This window comes from Prunus dulcis, chromosome 1 (assembly GCF_902201215.1).
Source record: "Prunus dulcis chromosome 1, ALMONDv2, whole genome shotgun sequence".
Classification (NCBI taxonomy): domain Eukaryota; kingdom Viridiplantae; phylum Streptophyta; class Magnoliopsida; order Rosales; family Rosaceae; genus Prunus; species Prunus dulcis.
This window is the reverse complement of record NC_047650.1, coordinates 1,131,047-1,144,406: the sequence shown is the minus strand read 5'-3', so window position 1 is coordinate 1,144,406 and position 13,360 is coordinate 1,131,047. Positions and strand designations below refer to the sequence as shown.

General features: G+C 40.0%; 4 protein-coding genes across 4 annotated transcripts; 3 read left to right on the top strand and 1 right to left on the bottom strand.

Moving 5' to 3' along the window:
- Positions 1–1,092: 1,092 nt before the first annotated feature.
- Positions 1,093–2,496, bottom strand: LOC117614926 (pre-rRNA-processing protein TSR2). The gene is made up of 3 exons (XM_034343862.1): positions 2,180–2,496; positions 1,946–2,037; positions 1,093–1,650 (listed from the first exon to the last, which is right to left on the bottom strand). The coding sequence occupies exons 1-3, from the start codon at positions 2,358–2,360 to the stop codon at positions 1,597–1,599; spliced, it is 327 nt and encodes a 108-aa protein (XP_034199753.1). The 5' UTR covers positions 2,361–2,496; the 3' UTR covers positions 1,093–1,596.
- A 566-nt stretch (positions 2,497–3,062) lies between these two features.
- LOC117614080 (pentatricopeptide repeat-containing protein At4g14850) lies at positions 3,063–5,565 on the top strand. The gene is made up of 2 exons (XM_034342762.1): positions 3,063–4,774; positions 5,015–5,565. Exons 1-2 carry the CDS (start codon positions 3,186–3,188, stop codon positions 5,478–5,480), a joined length of 2,055 nt encoding a protein of 684 aa, XP_034198653.1. The 5' UTR covers positions 3,063–3,185; the 3' UTR covers positions 5,481–5,565.
- Positions 5,566–5,826: 261 nt separating this feature from the next.
- On the top strand, positions 5,827–7,839 carry LOC117627399 (lactoylglutathione lyase). Its single transcript, XM_034359486.1, has 4 exons — positions 5,827–5,961; positions 6,048–6,275; positions 7,097–7,172; positions 7,552–7,839. Exons 1-4 carry the CDS (start codon positions 5,872–5,874, stop codon positions 7,578–7,580), a joined length of 423 nt encoding a protein of 140 aa, XP_034215377.1. The 5' UTR covers positions 5,827–5,871; the 3' UTR covers positions 7,581–7,839.
- Positions 7,840–11,419: 3,580 nt separating this feature from the next.
- LOC117627385 (late embryogenesis abundant protein D-34-like) lies at positions 11,420–13,224 on the top strand. Its single transcript, XM_034359461.1, has 3 exons — positions 11,420–11,894; positions 12,374–12,664; positions 12,767–13,224. The coding sequence occupies exons 1-3, from the start codon at positions 11,556–11,558 to the stop codon at positions 12,929–12,931; spliced, it is 795 nt and encodes a 264-aa protein (XP_034215352.1). The 5' UTR covers positions 11,420–11,555; the 3' UTR covers positions 12,932–13,224.
- Positions 13,225–13,360: the final 136 nt, after the last annotated feature.

The following is a 13,360-nucleotide window of genomic DNA, read 5'->3' as shown; positions in this document are numbered from 1 at the left end:
GCCCAACTCTTTATAAACTCAAGCCAGGTCCCTTAACATTTCAACATGGGACAAACACTCTCAACAAGTCCTCGCACGTGTGACGAACTTTCAAACCTAACACGTGAATACATATTGGATGACGTAGATGTTGATTATTTACTCAAGATTGCACCCACGTGCAAAGCGCTGTCGGCTACTTAAATTTGATATTTGGAATTGGCTTCTGCAAATGGTGGTTGGCTTTGGCAGAAAGGGGACAGTAGCATGTGGGGAGACAAAGTGGTGGCTAGCATTGATGGCTTACTTTGACTTCATTGCTGGCCTCATAACTGAAGCAGTTGCCACTCACCCGTTGGCTTCTCTGTAAATGGAGAAGCATGGCAGCAGCACCAGTGGGATTGAGCCGCACCAAAGACTGAGAGAGAGAGAGAAGAGGGAGAGAGAAATAGCAAGAAGCCATCCGGCAGAGAGAAGAAAATTCTCTCAAGTTGTCTTTGCTTTTGCTTTGTATTTTCAGTTTTCTCTTCCTATTATGAGTGTGTGAGCTTGAGCTACTTGGGTCTTTGGGAAATTGAGTGTTAAACACTATTGTATTCTCTCATTTGATTATAGTGGAATACTCCGTCGTCTCCAAACTGGATGTAACATTGCCGAACTAGTATAAATCTTGTTGTTCTTGTTGATGTTGTTTTGTTCTTTTTTATCTCTTGCCAGTTGTTGTTTATTTTTCCCTCACAGTTGGTTGACGCTTTCGCACAACAGTGGGAGCACGTATGACCGTTGGGCCCAACATGTGAAGTCTTGCTCTGATACCATGAAGGAAGTTAAAGTTCCACCCTAAAACCAATTGGCTATTAGGGGAGTAGCCCAACTCCTCATAAACCTAGGCTAGGTCCCTTAACATTTCAACATGGGACAAACACTCACAACAAAGAAATGGAGGTGGCAAGTCACTCTTATTTGCTCCAATCTGGAAATAAGTCATCCTCTACATAGTCTAATATCTAGTTTTCAGCGTCTTCTACAGATTGGAAGGTTTTGTTAGATTTCATACATTCTCACGGAATAAAATTATGGAGCCAGCAGGAGAAAATTTCTATAAAGACAAAAGGGCAGAAAACTAATACCATTAATTAATGGTTTCTTAGGTAAAATATATGTAGTTTTTACAGTGAACTGTAACAGAGGAAACCCATTAAGGAAGTTACTGATAACACTGCCAGAGAGAGGCAATGTGATCACACACTACAACTGAGTATATTTGTACTCAAAAGTTTACTACCTGTGACTCTGGGTTACCCTTCTTCTTCCCATAGATGTTGATTTGTTGAAATGCTCTTTTTAATTCTTGGTTCTGTGTCAAGCTGAGAAATATTAATGTATCCAATTCCCTGTAGAAATCCTCCTCATATCGGCTTCAATCAATCGAATCTCGACCGCTCTCGTCTCAGGTACCTATGTGTTAGTCTCCCTGTGTAATGCTACTTGCTTTCATTCAAAGCTTGAAGCTAAGTAGAATTGCTGGCCAATTTCAATTGACTCTGTCTATGTCCAAGTATCCTAACCAGTACTTTCAGACTATTTTTTTTTTTAAAAAAAAACACATAAATATCTCTAATGGTTTCCATGCAAGTATTCCTCATGTACAATCATCAATTGTTCTGCCACCTGTATTGAAAAATTACTTCATAAGCAGATGATCAAATATATAAAACTGCATGCACAGACAATAAATTATATACACACACAGAAATTCTTTGTGCAGGAAGCCATTTCTCGTTGAGAAAATATTTCCACTCAATTATACATGCACGAGATTTAAATTGGAGTTGCTGTATACAAGGCTTACATTCTAAGTTTAAGTTGGAAATCTGTCACATACCAAACAGATCATTAACATATTATTAAACAAGCTGAATCTAATTAAATCATTTGAGAGGGTGGTTTATATATATATATATACCTCCTCGATGCTTCCGTCCTCTATGTCTGTGTTGAAAGACAGAAGCATGCGTTCATGTAGCAAGTTTTCTAGATCTTCAACGTAAGGTGGTGCTGCACGTGTACACATAAATTAATGTTCTCTTCTCAGACAACCTCACAGTTGCAATAGATATATAATTGGAAAAATGTGCTTAGATGCCTGTGAATATGCTATGCATGCAATGCAAGTGAATGAATCAAATAAAAAAACCACCTCTGGATTGAGAGAACCAAGAGAGAATATCGGCAGAGAGTTGCTGCGCTTTGCGGGTGGAGTCTCGGCCACCCCACTGGTTCTGGACAGCCATTTCAAGGCCATTCCATCGAGATAGAACCGCTGAGATGCCCTGTTCCAGACGACCATGACGAGACTTTTCTACGTCGATGGGTTCCATGGAATCCAAGTACTGGATTCTGGACCCGACCCCGCTCGATTGGTTAGCCCGAACTCTCTCTTCTTTCTCTCTGCCTCGGTGTTGGATCGGAGGATGAGGAGGGCAGGGAGGAAAAGAGAGACAGAGAGACAGAGGAAGAGACTTTGTTGTTGAGTCTTTTTGTTCGTCAGGGGAGTTGGAGTTGGGAGAGCGCGCGGAATGTGTGGAGTGGACAGAGATAGACTCGGAGAAAGGTGCGATTCATGTGAGGTGCTAGAAACAGGAGGACAACTTAGTTGTGTTTTTTGTCTGGCAAGTCTTCGCACATTTCACAAGAATTTTCTATATACATATGTGTTTTGCTTCTTATTAAGTCAATTTTATTTAATAAGGAAATTTGGTGCCTGCGTAGGCTGCGTTGGTCTTCCATAGCTTGCTAAGGATTTTTTGTTTCCTTTTCATCAAGAGAACAAGAGATTCGAACTTAGAATCTTTTTAATTGAACCGGACTGATAACGAATTTAAATGTTAAACAGCCTGATTCAACAAATAAAAAATCCTAAATTTTTGGCTCAACCCAACATCAAATGAAAATGTGTATAATACCGAGCCGTCTTTAAACGGGCAGGCTCGTGCAGAATTTGGGCCGGCCTGGTCCGGTTTTGCACCTCTACCTTGCAGCAGACTCCAGTCAAATCCGAACCCTGAGGTCTGAACGACATGTCGTTAACATAAACCGCCAATAAGGTTCAAACCATCTTCATTGACAGAAATCCCTGGTGAAGAAATATCACAAACGCTCTTCATGCTCCTCTAACTCCCAAACCATGACCGCAATTACCAACAATGCCATTCCTCACTCCCAACTCGCTCGCCTCCCTGGTCCAATCAGCCTTGTCGACTCAGTCCACTCGGCTCGGCAGAGCGGCACATGCCCAGATGATCAGAACCCTCGACGCCCCACTCCCTTCCTTCCTCTCCAACCACCTCGTCAACATGTATTCCAAACTCGACCTCCCCGACTCAGCCCAACTCGTCCTCCAACTCAACCCCTCTCGCTCCGTCGTCACCTGGACCGCCCTCATCGCCGGTTCTGTCCAAAACGGTCATTTCGCCTCCGCCATACTCCACTTCGCTAACATGCTACGCGAGTCTGTCCAGCCCAATGACTTCACCTTCCCCTGCGCCTTCAAGGCCTCTGGGTCGCTCCGCTTGCCTGCCACCGGAAAACAGGTCCATGCGCTTGCGGTTAAGGCCGGGCAGATATGCGATGTCTTTGTTGGCTGCAGTGCTTTTGATATGTACTGCAAAACGGGTCTGCGGGACGAGGCTCGGAAAGTGTTTGATGAAATGCCTGAGAGAAACCTTGCGACGTGGAATGCGTACATGTCTAATGCTGTGCTGGGCGGGCGGCCGCAAAATGCAGTTTACAAGTTTATTGAGTTTCTGCGGGCGGGCGGGGAGCCTAATTCGATTACGTTCTGTGCATTTCTCAATGCGTGTTCGGATACGTCGAATTTGGAGCTCGGGAGACAGTTACATGGGTTTGTCATGAGATGCGGGTTTGGGAAAGATGTGTCGGTTTTAAATGGGCTTATTGACTTTTATGGGAAGTGCAGGGAGGTTGGGTCTTCTATGATGGTTTTTGATACAATTGATAAGCGCAATGATGTTTCTTGGTGTTCTTTGGTGGCTGCGTGTGTGCAAAATGATGAGGAGGAGATGGCATGTGAGTTATTTTTGCGGGCTAGGAAAGAAGGGGTTGAGCCGACTGATTTCATGGTTTCGAGTGTTCTAAGTGCTTGTTCTGGGCTTGCATGGCTTGAACAGGGTAGGTCAGTTCATGCAATTGCCGTGAAGGCATGTGTCGAGGGAAATCTCTTTGTTGGGAGTGCACTTGTTGACATGTATGGAAAATGTGGGAGTATAGAAGATGCCAAGCGCGCCTTCAATGGGATGCCTTCAAGGAACTTGATCTCTTGGAACGCGATGGTAGGCGGGTATGCGCATCAAGGACATGCCAACATGGCTTTGGCATTGTTTGAGGAAATGACCGTCCGAAGTCATGAGGTTAAACCCAATTACGTTACCTTGGTTTGTGTATTATCGGCATGCAGTAGGGCAGGGGCCGTGGAAACAGGGATGCAGATCTTTGAGTCAATGAAAGCAAAGTACGGAATTGAACCAGGGGCAGAGCATTATGCATGTGTTGTGGACTTGCTTGGAAGAGCTGGGATGGTAGAGCGTGCTTATGAGTTTATTACAAAGATGCCAATTCGTCCAACAATTTCTATTTGGGGGGCACTTCTCGGGGCTTGCAAAATGTATAGGAAGACAGAATTGGGGAGGGTTGCAGCTGATAAGTTATTTGAACTTGATCCTAAAGACTCTGGCAACCACGTGATTCTTTCTAATATGTTTGCAGCTGCTGGCAGGTACAAAAAATGCTTACCAAATGTTTACTTCTTTGATGGTAGATTCATCATTTTCAATTCCATTAGCATCTGTATGTTGCATAAGCAATGTATACCCAGAATCCTAAGAGGCTAGAAACTATGGTTTTGAATCTATGATGTAGGAGCCATAGAGGCATTGTTTTGCTTTCATTATCGGGGCCCTTTGCCCCCCATATATTTGAACAAACTGATTTATGTTTGACAATGAATGTATTGCAGGTGGGAAGAGGCCACTCTTGTGAGAAAGGGGATGAAAGATGTCGGGATCAAGAAGGGTGCAGGCTACAGTTGGATCGCCGTCAAGAATGCAGTCCACATCTTCCAAGCGAAGGACACCTCCCACGAAAGGAATTCGGAGATTCAGGCAATGCTAACCAAGTTAAGGAGGGAAATGGAGAAAGCTGGGTACATTGCCGATACCAATTTTGCGCTGTTTGATTTAGAAGAAGAAGAAAAAGTATCAGAAGTTTGGTACCACAGCGAGAAGATTGCCCTTGCTTTTGGCCTCATAGCCATCCCTCCCGGGGTGCCTATAAGGATTACAAAGAACCTTAGGATCTGCGGTGATTGCCATGGTGCAATCAAATTCATCTCAGGCATTGTAGGTAGAGAAATTATTGTGAGAGATAACAATCGCTTTCATCGCTTTAGAGATGGTCATTGCTCGTGTAGAGATTATTGGTGATGAATTGATACCTTCTAACCATTATTTTTGTCATTATTATTCTTTCCAAGAAAATAGATACACAACATCGTAGATTTGCAATGCTTGATTGGTACTTAGCTACAATATAAAACAACAGGTGAATGATCATTTAGTCTAGAAGATTTACAGTACAGAATAATGGGGTCAATTACAATTTTACCTTATGATACTAAAATTTTATTTTTTTGGAAGTTTTAAGTTCGAAATTTGCGGTGGTTGAAGAAGGCCTTGCCCATTGTGTCTACTAAGCAATGACGTCCCACGACGTCGTTTTCATATATAAAAAGAAGTTAAAAAAAAGTAGTCAAAAACAATAAATAGAATAAAAGCTACAGCCCCAAACAGATTACCAAATAGGCGATTAGAAGAAATGGCGGCAGCAGTAGCAGAAGGAGTGAGTCTCAACCATATTTCCAGGGAATCCTCCGATATCAGGCGCCTCGCCAATTTCTACAAAGAGGTTGTTTCTTCAAGCTTCCAATTTTTCCTTTTCATTTTCTATAATCACTTTAATTTTGACAAGCTAATTGGTGTTGGTGGTGGTAGATATTTGGGTTTGAGGAGATTGAGAGCCCAAACTTGGAATTCAAGGTGATATGGCTCAAGGGCCCTGGAGCTTTTGCCTTCCACCTCATCGAGAGGAACCCAGATTACAACCTTCCAGAAGGACCCTGGAGCGCCACGTCACCTGTAGCTGACCCAAGCCATCTCCCCAGAGGCCACCATGTCTGCTTCTCCGTCTCTAATTTCCACTCCTTTGTCCAAACCCTCAAGGTATGCTACTTTGCATCCATTTTCAACTATCATTTTGGGTTTTTTATGAATTGAAGATCTTTTTTTTTTATTGTTGCTAGTTGGATTTGATTTTGGATTATGAATAGGAGTTGAATTTTGCGCAGTTTGATTGTTGAAATTTCAATTGGGTGCTGGTTATGGAATTTTATAGAGTCTAGAAATTTGAATTGCAATCATAGATGATTGTTCTATTTGATATAAGCTCTTGGCTTTGTTTGCTTTTCTTCCTCCATTTTCCCATCCAAAATATTCAGCATTCTTCTTGCCTCACTTTCCTTCTACCGTCCAGCTTCTTCATTTCCTCTTTATATATACTACACACGAAACAGAACACGTTTAACATACCTGAAACACAGTGGACGAGTCTTGGCATCAAAATCAAACTACATAAATAAATTGTGGGAGAGCAAAAACCAAAAACAAAAAAAAATTCATTTTGGCCTTTGTAGACCAAATGAGGGAGTGGGAGATGACTATTCATCCTCATGATCTCATCCATCAAGACCATCATCTACTAGAAAAATAAAAATAAAAATTTCCCTTTTTTAGCTTGTTTTGTTGGGATGGGAATTGGTAAACTTTAAGAACTTGATTGGTGCAATTTTCTCCCTTAAAAAGAAAATTCGGTTTTTAAAAAAAGGCTGAAATAGGTCCGGGCCTTTGTTCAGAAGACGAAGCTTGTGTGTGCCTCTCCTCTGAGCCAACCCTGGTTCAAAGCTTTGTCATGTATTTTTTATTTTTTTAAAAATAAAAATTTATATTTTCCTCCTCTCTATGATGTTCCCAAATTGGTTGTGCAGGACAAGGGAATTCAGACATTTGAGAAGTCCCTACCTGATGGTAAGGTCAAGCAAGTCTTTTTCTTTGATCCCGATGGTAAGCTTTTCTAGTCCCAATTATTATATTTTGTTGATTTCAAGATTAAAACTTAGGGGAGAGCATACTAATAAACTAAAATTCATATTTGGATAAGCATGCCCTGATCAATTTGTTTTGGAACAAAATGACAAGATCAACATGATCTGTTATGAAACGAATTGAAAAATTAAACAAAGTATCAAATTGCATACATCATTTCAAAGTTGAAAGATGATTCTGTTGCAGAAAAGCATCTACAATCCTCTGACCTTTTTATGCATACAGATTATATATATACTTGCTTTTCAATCAGTTTTCCCAGTATCTTACTATTAGGAAGGGAAGAATCTTTGTCACTGCTCTCCTCTCAGTTTTTGAATCATACTTCATTGTGCAGGCAATGGATTGGAGGTTGCAGGTCAATGAACTTGATGCCGACACAGAAGGCTGCTCAAAATGGTCAAGTAGATTCACATGAAGCAGACGATCTGTAAATCTTACAGTACAGACAATAAGTTGCAATGGCCATTTTCATCTATCCAGTTGTACCTCGGGGGTTCTTGTAGTATGCAGCTGTACACCTCAAGTGTCCTTGTATGGATTTGCATACTATGGTTGTTGGATATTTTGATATGGTAGATGTTGAATGCAGAGTTTATTACCAAGTGACATTTGTTTGTGGCTTGTGCCCTTTGTTCGCTTCTTGGGCTTGATCTGCAATTCTTGCATCACAGGCAATGTTTGCTTTGCCTTTAATTAACTGTTTGAATACTTTGAATACAAGTGATAATCTAAATTACAAAAGGGAGGGGGTTTCTCACACACATTACCGATGTGTCATTTGAGTTCGAACCTAAGACAATTGGTCTGGAAGTTAAGGCCCCTTTTCACTGAGTTAGACTTTGTTGGCGCCTTTAATTAATTTATATTGGCAAAAATTTTAGTAATTTGACTAGCCCTAAGAGTTGAAATAGTTACTACAGATTTTGTAAGGGATTTGTTACTACAGTGAACTAGTTACTCTAGTTTTTGTAATATTTTGCTTGTTCCCTTGGCCGGTTTGGTTTAGGTGAATGGAGGATTTCCAACATGTGCACTGTGAACTGGACTGGATAATCCAGTTTTCAAACCGATTTTCCAAAAAAATAAAAAATAAAACCTGACCAAACTAGAAGACCAGTTTGGCCGATTTTCAAGTTGATTTGCCGCCCTACAGAAAAAGAGAGATGTGCCATGAAGAACGAAGAAGAAATGAGGATAATATCTCCTAAATATACAAGGATACAATAAACACTCCTCCCAAATATAAAGAAATAGATACAGTAAACAATTAAGAGAATATCTCCTAAATATACAAGGATATGTCAACTATATAAAATAAGAAAGTAAATCTCCTAATTAATCAAGGAAATAAATCTCCTTGATTAATTAGGATAGCTCACGTCAACACTCCTCCTCAAGTTGGTGCATATGCATCACCAATGCCCAACTTGGTAAGTGAGTCATAAAACACTCTTCCACAGACAACTTTTGTTAAGACATTCGCCAATTGATCTTCTGATTTTACAAAGGGTAGACAGATGATCATGTTCCAAATTTTTTCTTTGATGAAATGTCTATCCACCTCAACATGTTTAGTTCAATCATGTTGAATTGAATTATGAGCAATGTCGATAACTAACTTGTTGTCACAATGTAACTCCATTGACTTTTCTGGTTTGAAACCCAATTATATTAAGAGTCTTCTGATCCATAATAATTCATAGACTCCTTGAGCCATGCACTAGACTTGGAAACCACATTTTATTTTTTACTCTGCCAAGTGATAAGGTTACCTCCAACACCTGTAAGGTAACATGATGTAGAGCGTCTATCTGTAATGGAACTGACCCAGTCAACATTTTTATATCCAATCACTTCAAGATTTCCATTCTTGGAGAACATTAGTTCATTTCCAAGGGCTGACTTTAAGTACCTTAAGATCCGATCAACTGCATTCCTATTAGAAACACTGGGAGAATGCATAAATTAACTAACCACACTTACAGCGTATGCAATATATGGTCTTATGTGTGCCAAATATATCAACCTTCCAATAAGGCACTAGTATTATTCCTTATTGGTAGGCACCCGGTCCATGTCTTCACACAACTTGTGATTCATCTCAATGGGTGTGTTAGCAGGCTTGCATCCAAGCATTCTTGTTTCAATTAGTAAATTCATCACATACATCCTTTGAGACAAAAATATACCAGTTTTTGACATTGCTACTTCAATTCCGAGTAAGTATTTTAGAGCTCGTAAATCATTAATCTCAAATCAAAAATTAAAAATTAAAAAAAAAACATTTTGGCCTTTGTAGACCAATCGAGGGAGTGGGAGATGACCATTCATCCTCGTCGCCTCATCCATTAGGACCATCACTACTAGAAAATCAATATTTTCCCTTTTTTAGCATGTTTTGTTGGGATGAGAATTGGTAAACTTTGGTCATGTTTGATATGAAGGATTAGACTGGACTAGGTTAGATTTAGTTAAATAACTAGATTTCATCTTCAATCAAAGAAAATTATGGATGTTGTCTTGTAATTTGAAGGATTGAGGGGGACTATATATTCATATGAGGTTATGTCTAAAACTTGTCCCCACTAATCGCATTAAAAATGATCGAATTAGTAGAATAAGTTTTATGCATCCACATCTTATAAATGAGCAATATTAGGCATACCACATTTGCATACCACCTTATATTACCATCTATCTAATAGAGGTGGAGCCCACCAACACAATGGGGCCCGCCTCTATTAGAGATGTGGTACATAAGGTTGTATATAAATGTGGTATGACTAGCATTTTCTTTCACAAAAACATCAACAATTCTCTCAGTTTTATAAATAAATAAATAAAAACATACAGCTATGGTTTGAATCAGTTTTTCCATTATCTACTGGTAAGAGAGGAGTCTTTGTCATCCCTTTCCTCTCGGTTTTTAATCATACTTCATTTTGCAGAGCCAATGGGTTGGAGGTTGCAGGTCAATGAATTCCACACCGACACAGAGGGCTGTTCCAAATGGTTGAGTATATATTGAAACGAAGGATGATCGATAAATCTTCCAGTACAATACAATAAGTGGCAATGGCCATCTTCCTCGATGCAGCTGTTCCTCAAGTGTTGTTGTATTTATAATGTTAAATAAGTTGTATGCAGCTAAGTGCTGTCGTATTTGTGATTGACCTCGGTTGCCATCCTAGCTTAGGATGAGCCGATATCGTTTGATTGTTGGATATATTTTGACATGGTGTAGATGTTGATATTGTTTGTGGCTTTTCCTCTTTGTTCGCTCTTGGGCTTGATCTGCAATCCTTGCATCACAATCAATGTCTGCTTTGCCTTGATCTATATTGGCTTTTTAAAAACCTAGTAATTTGATTAAGCATCTCCCTAAATTTAACATGGAATTTTTAGCAATGAAGAATAATAGAGACTCACGCCAACTGAAATGTTAAATCTAACATGGAATAACATTTCTCGTTTCTCTTCTTATTTTTGAATATTTTACTTTGTGATATTATTTGATTATTTTTTCAATTAACGGGCCTAGAAGGTAATAAACAAATCAACACTAATGTAATAAAATCAAGTTTTAATTTGACATATCGGATAGAATGTAAAACTTATAGAGGTATTTTTGTTCACCACTTTAACTCAAAATGTATCATTACCACCATTCTCAATACTTAACACGTGTCTATTGACATAATCATTGTTTCATTAATACAAAATAAAGAGTTAACTATAGTTATGTCAATAAACACATATCAAGTGTTAAGAAGAATAATAAAAATACATCTTAAATTAAAATAATGAGCAAAAATATTTCCAAAACGTATATATATATACCAAATTGTCATATAAGCCGTCAAATCTTTGAATCCTTATCCTTACTAGGCTCGGATGTTTCTTGTTTAATAATTATGCAATTAGAATATTAGTTAGATACTGCATATATATGACAAAGTCCTTGAAGATTTCGAAAAGGAAATAAATATATTTCAAAATGCACCCTAATCTGATAAGCTGAACGCACACATGACAAGTGTCGCGGAGCTTCCAGTCGGTCAGTGGAGTGTTCTCACCAGAATTGCAAACCTGCTGCCACGTGTACTGCTACAAACAAAACTGTCCTGGCTTTTCTCTTGACACGTGTGTCAACAAAACCACGTGTCAATTACGCTCCACAACTATATCGGGATATATATTAAAACTCTTCCGATCTTCCCTAACTTTAAGTACGTCCGTAGGGAGTGTATATCAAATCTAAGCTTAGCTGGTCGATCTCTCAAGCACCAAAAGCCTTTGCAAAAGCTTGTAATTGTGATCTCAAACTAATACAACAAAATGAGCCAGGAACAGCCACGGAGGCCTCAGGAAGACAAACAGCAGGACAAGCCTCAGCCCATCAAATACGGCGACGTCTTTTCCGTCTCTGCGGACCTCGCAAAGAAGCCCATTGCACCACAACATGCTAACATGATGCAGACCGCTGAGACCATGGTGTTTGGGCAGACCCAGAAGGGCGGTCCGGCCGCTGTCATGCAGTCGGCCGCCACCCGAAACGAAAGATCCGGCCTTATTCGCCATGACCAGGCCACGGATGTTGGTGGAAATGAAGGTGTCACTGTCACAGAGACTGATGTCCCTGGAAGCCGCATCGTCACTGAAGCAGTTGGTGGACAGGTTTCCCTCTCATCTCTAGCTAAAGCTTGATCTGATTTGCTATGTTTGATCAATCCGAAAATCAGTACTTTTTTATTATGTTGTTCATACTATTTGAAGACATTATATATTATGTTATTCATACTTATTCCACACGTTATATATTATGTTATACACTGCGTAACATGTACACTGTGATTTGTGAATTTACTAATCAGCTAAATTTTATTTAATTTTATAATTGTCAATACTATTCAAGATGTAACATGTTACGTCAAACAAGAAAATTTGGACTATTGATCTTTTGTATATATATTTTAGGTCAGATTCTTTTATGATATCAGATCAGTAGCTTGACAATATACAAACATAACATACGATATGTTGCAAGGTTCAATTTGGACTATTGACCATTGAGTGAACCTTTTACGTGTAACATCAAGTTTTCAATGTGTATTGAATGGATAAAGGGTGACCCTTTTGTTTTTGGGTGTGGTTAGGTGATTGGGCAGTATGTGCAGCCCACGCCAGTGTCTCAGGTAGCTGCGGGGGGATTTATGGAGCAGAACGCAATCACTATCGGGGAAGCACTGGAAGCGTCCGCCCAAACAGCCGGTGATAAGCCAATCGATCAAAGTGATGCCGCAGCCATTCAGGCTGCGGAGGTGAGAGCCACGGGCAGCAATGTGATAAGCCCAGGTGGGCTAGCTGCCATGGCTCAATCTGCGGCAGCATACAATGCCGGGACTCTGAGGGAGCAGGACAAGATCAAGCTCACAGATGTCCTCTCGGTAAGTCGGGCATTTCATCATACGGTTCATGACTACTAGGTATGTGGGTTGTTGTGGGCTAAGGTATATGATAGAAGTTTTGTGTGGTTTTGCCTGGTGAAGGGTGCTACTGAGAAACTGCCCGCGGACAAGGCAGCGACGAGGCAGGATGCTGAAGGAATTGCGAGTGCTGAGCTCCGAAACAACCCGGAAATGGGAACGCGTCCTGGGGGAGTGGCGGCTTCCGTGACCGCAGCTGCAAGGCTCAATGAGAATATAAAGATGTGATTTCCTGCCGTGTCCACTTGACTTAAGTAGCAGTGCTTGTGGTGGAAGTATATATCTATGTAAATTAAGTACTGGGTTTAAACTTTAAAATAGTCTTGCTAGTAGTAGATGCCACAGTCTAGTTTCCTTTGTGTTTTGCAAACAATCAACGGCTTGAATGGGCTTTTAAACATGGCCCTTTCACCAAGCTATCGTTGATTTTTTTGTACTCTGTATAAAAAACAATCAACGCAAGTGAGGTTTTTTTTAAGATCTTACAAGGATTTGTTTGCCAAATATTAGGACTGTTTACATTATGGTTGCGTGTTCGATTGATTGTAGCAAAATTCTAAGAGCATCTGCAATAGTTATTTAATAGTTCATTTCAATTTAATAGTTCAATTTATTGAATTTTTTCGACAGCTATTGAACTGAACTGTAGTTTCACCT

Bases quoted from the DNA above. Each gene is read 5' to 3' on its own strand.
- LOC117627399 (XM_034359486.1), top strand. From the start codon at position 5,872: ATGGCGGCAGCAGTAGCAGAAGGAGTGAGTCTCAACCATATTTCCAGG. The intron at 5,962-6,047 runs GTTGTTTCTTCA...TGGTGGTGGTAG, and splicing joins TCGCCAATTTCTACAAAGAG to ATATTTGGGTTTGAGGAGAT. The intron at 7,173-7,551 runs GTAAGCTTTTCT...TTCATTGTGCAG, and splicing joins CTTTTTCTTTGATCCCGATG to GCAATGGATTGGAGGTTGCA.
- LOC117627385 (XM_034359461.1), top strand. From the start codon at position 11,556: ATGAGCCAGGAACAGCCACGGAGGCCTCAGGAAGACAAACAGCAGGAC. The intron at 11,895-12,373 runs GTTTCCCTCTCA...GGGTGTGGTTAG, and splicing joins CTGAAGCAGTTGGTGGACAG to GTGATTGGGCAGTATGTGCA. The intron at 12,665-12,766 runs GTAAGTCGGGCA...TGCCTGGTGAAG, and splicing joins AGCTCACAGATGTCCTCTCG to GGTGCTACTGAGAAACTGCC.
- LOC117614926 (XM_034343862.1), bottom strand. From the start codon at position 2,360: ATGGAACCCATCGACGTAGAAAAGTCTCGTCATGGTCGTCTGGAACAG. The intron at 2,038-2,179 runs GTGGTTTTTTTA...GTACACGTGCAG, and splicing joins TTGGTTCTCTCAATCCAGAG to CACCACCTTACGTTGAAGAT. The intron at 1,651-1,945 runs GTATATATATAT...TTTTCAATACAG, and splicing joins AGGACGGAAGCATCGAGGAG to GTGGCAGAACAATTGATGAT.
- LOC117614080 (XM_034342762.1), top strand. From the start codon at position 3,186: ATGCCATTCCTCACTCCCAACTCGCTCGCCTCCCTGGTCCAATCAGCC. The intron at 4,775-5,014 runs GTACAAAAAATG...AATGTATTGCAG, and splicing joins ATGTTTGCAGCTGCTGGCAG to GTGGGAAGAGGCCACTCTTG.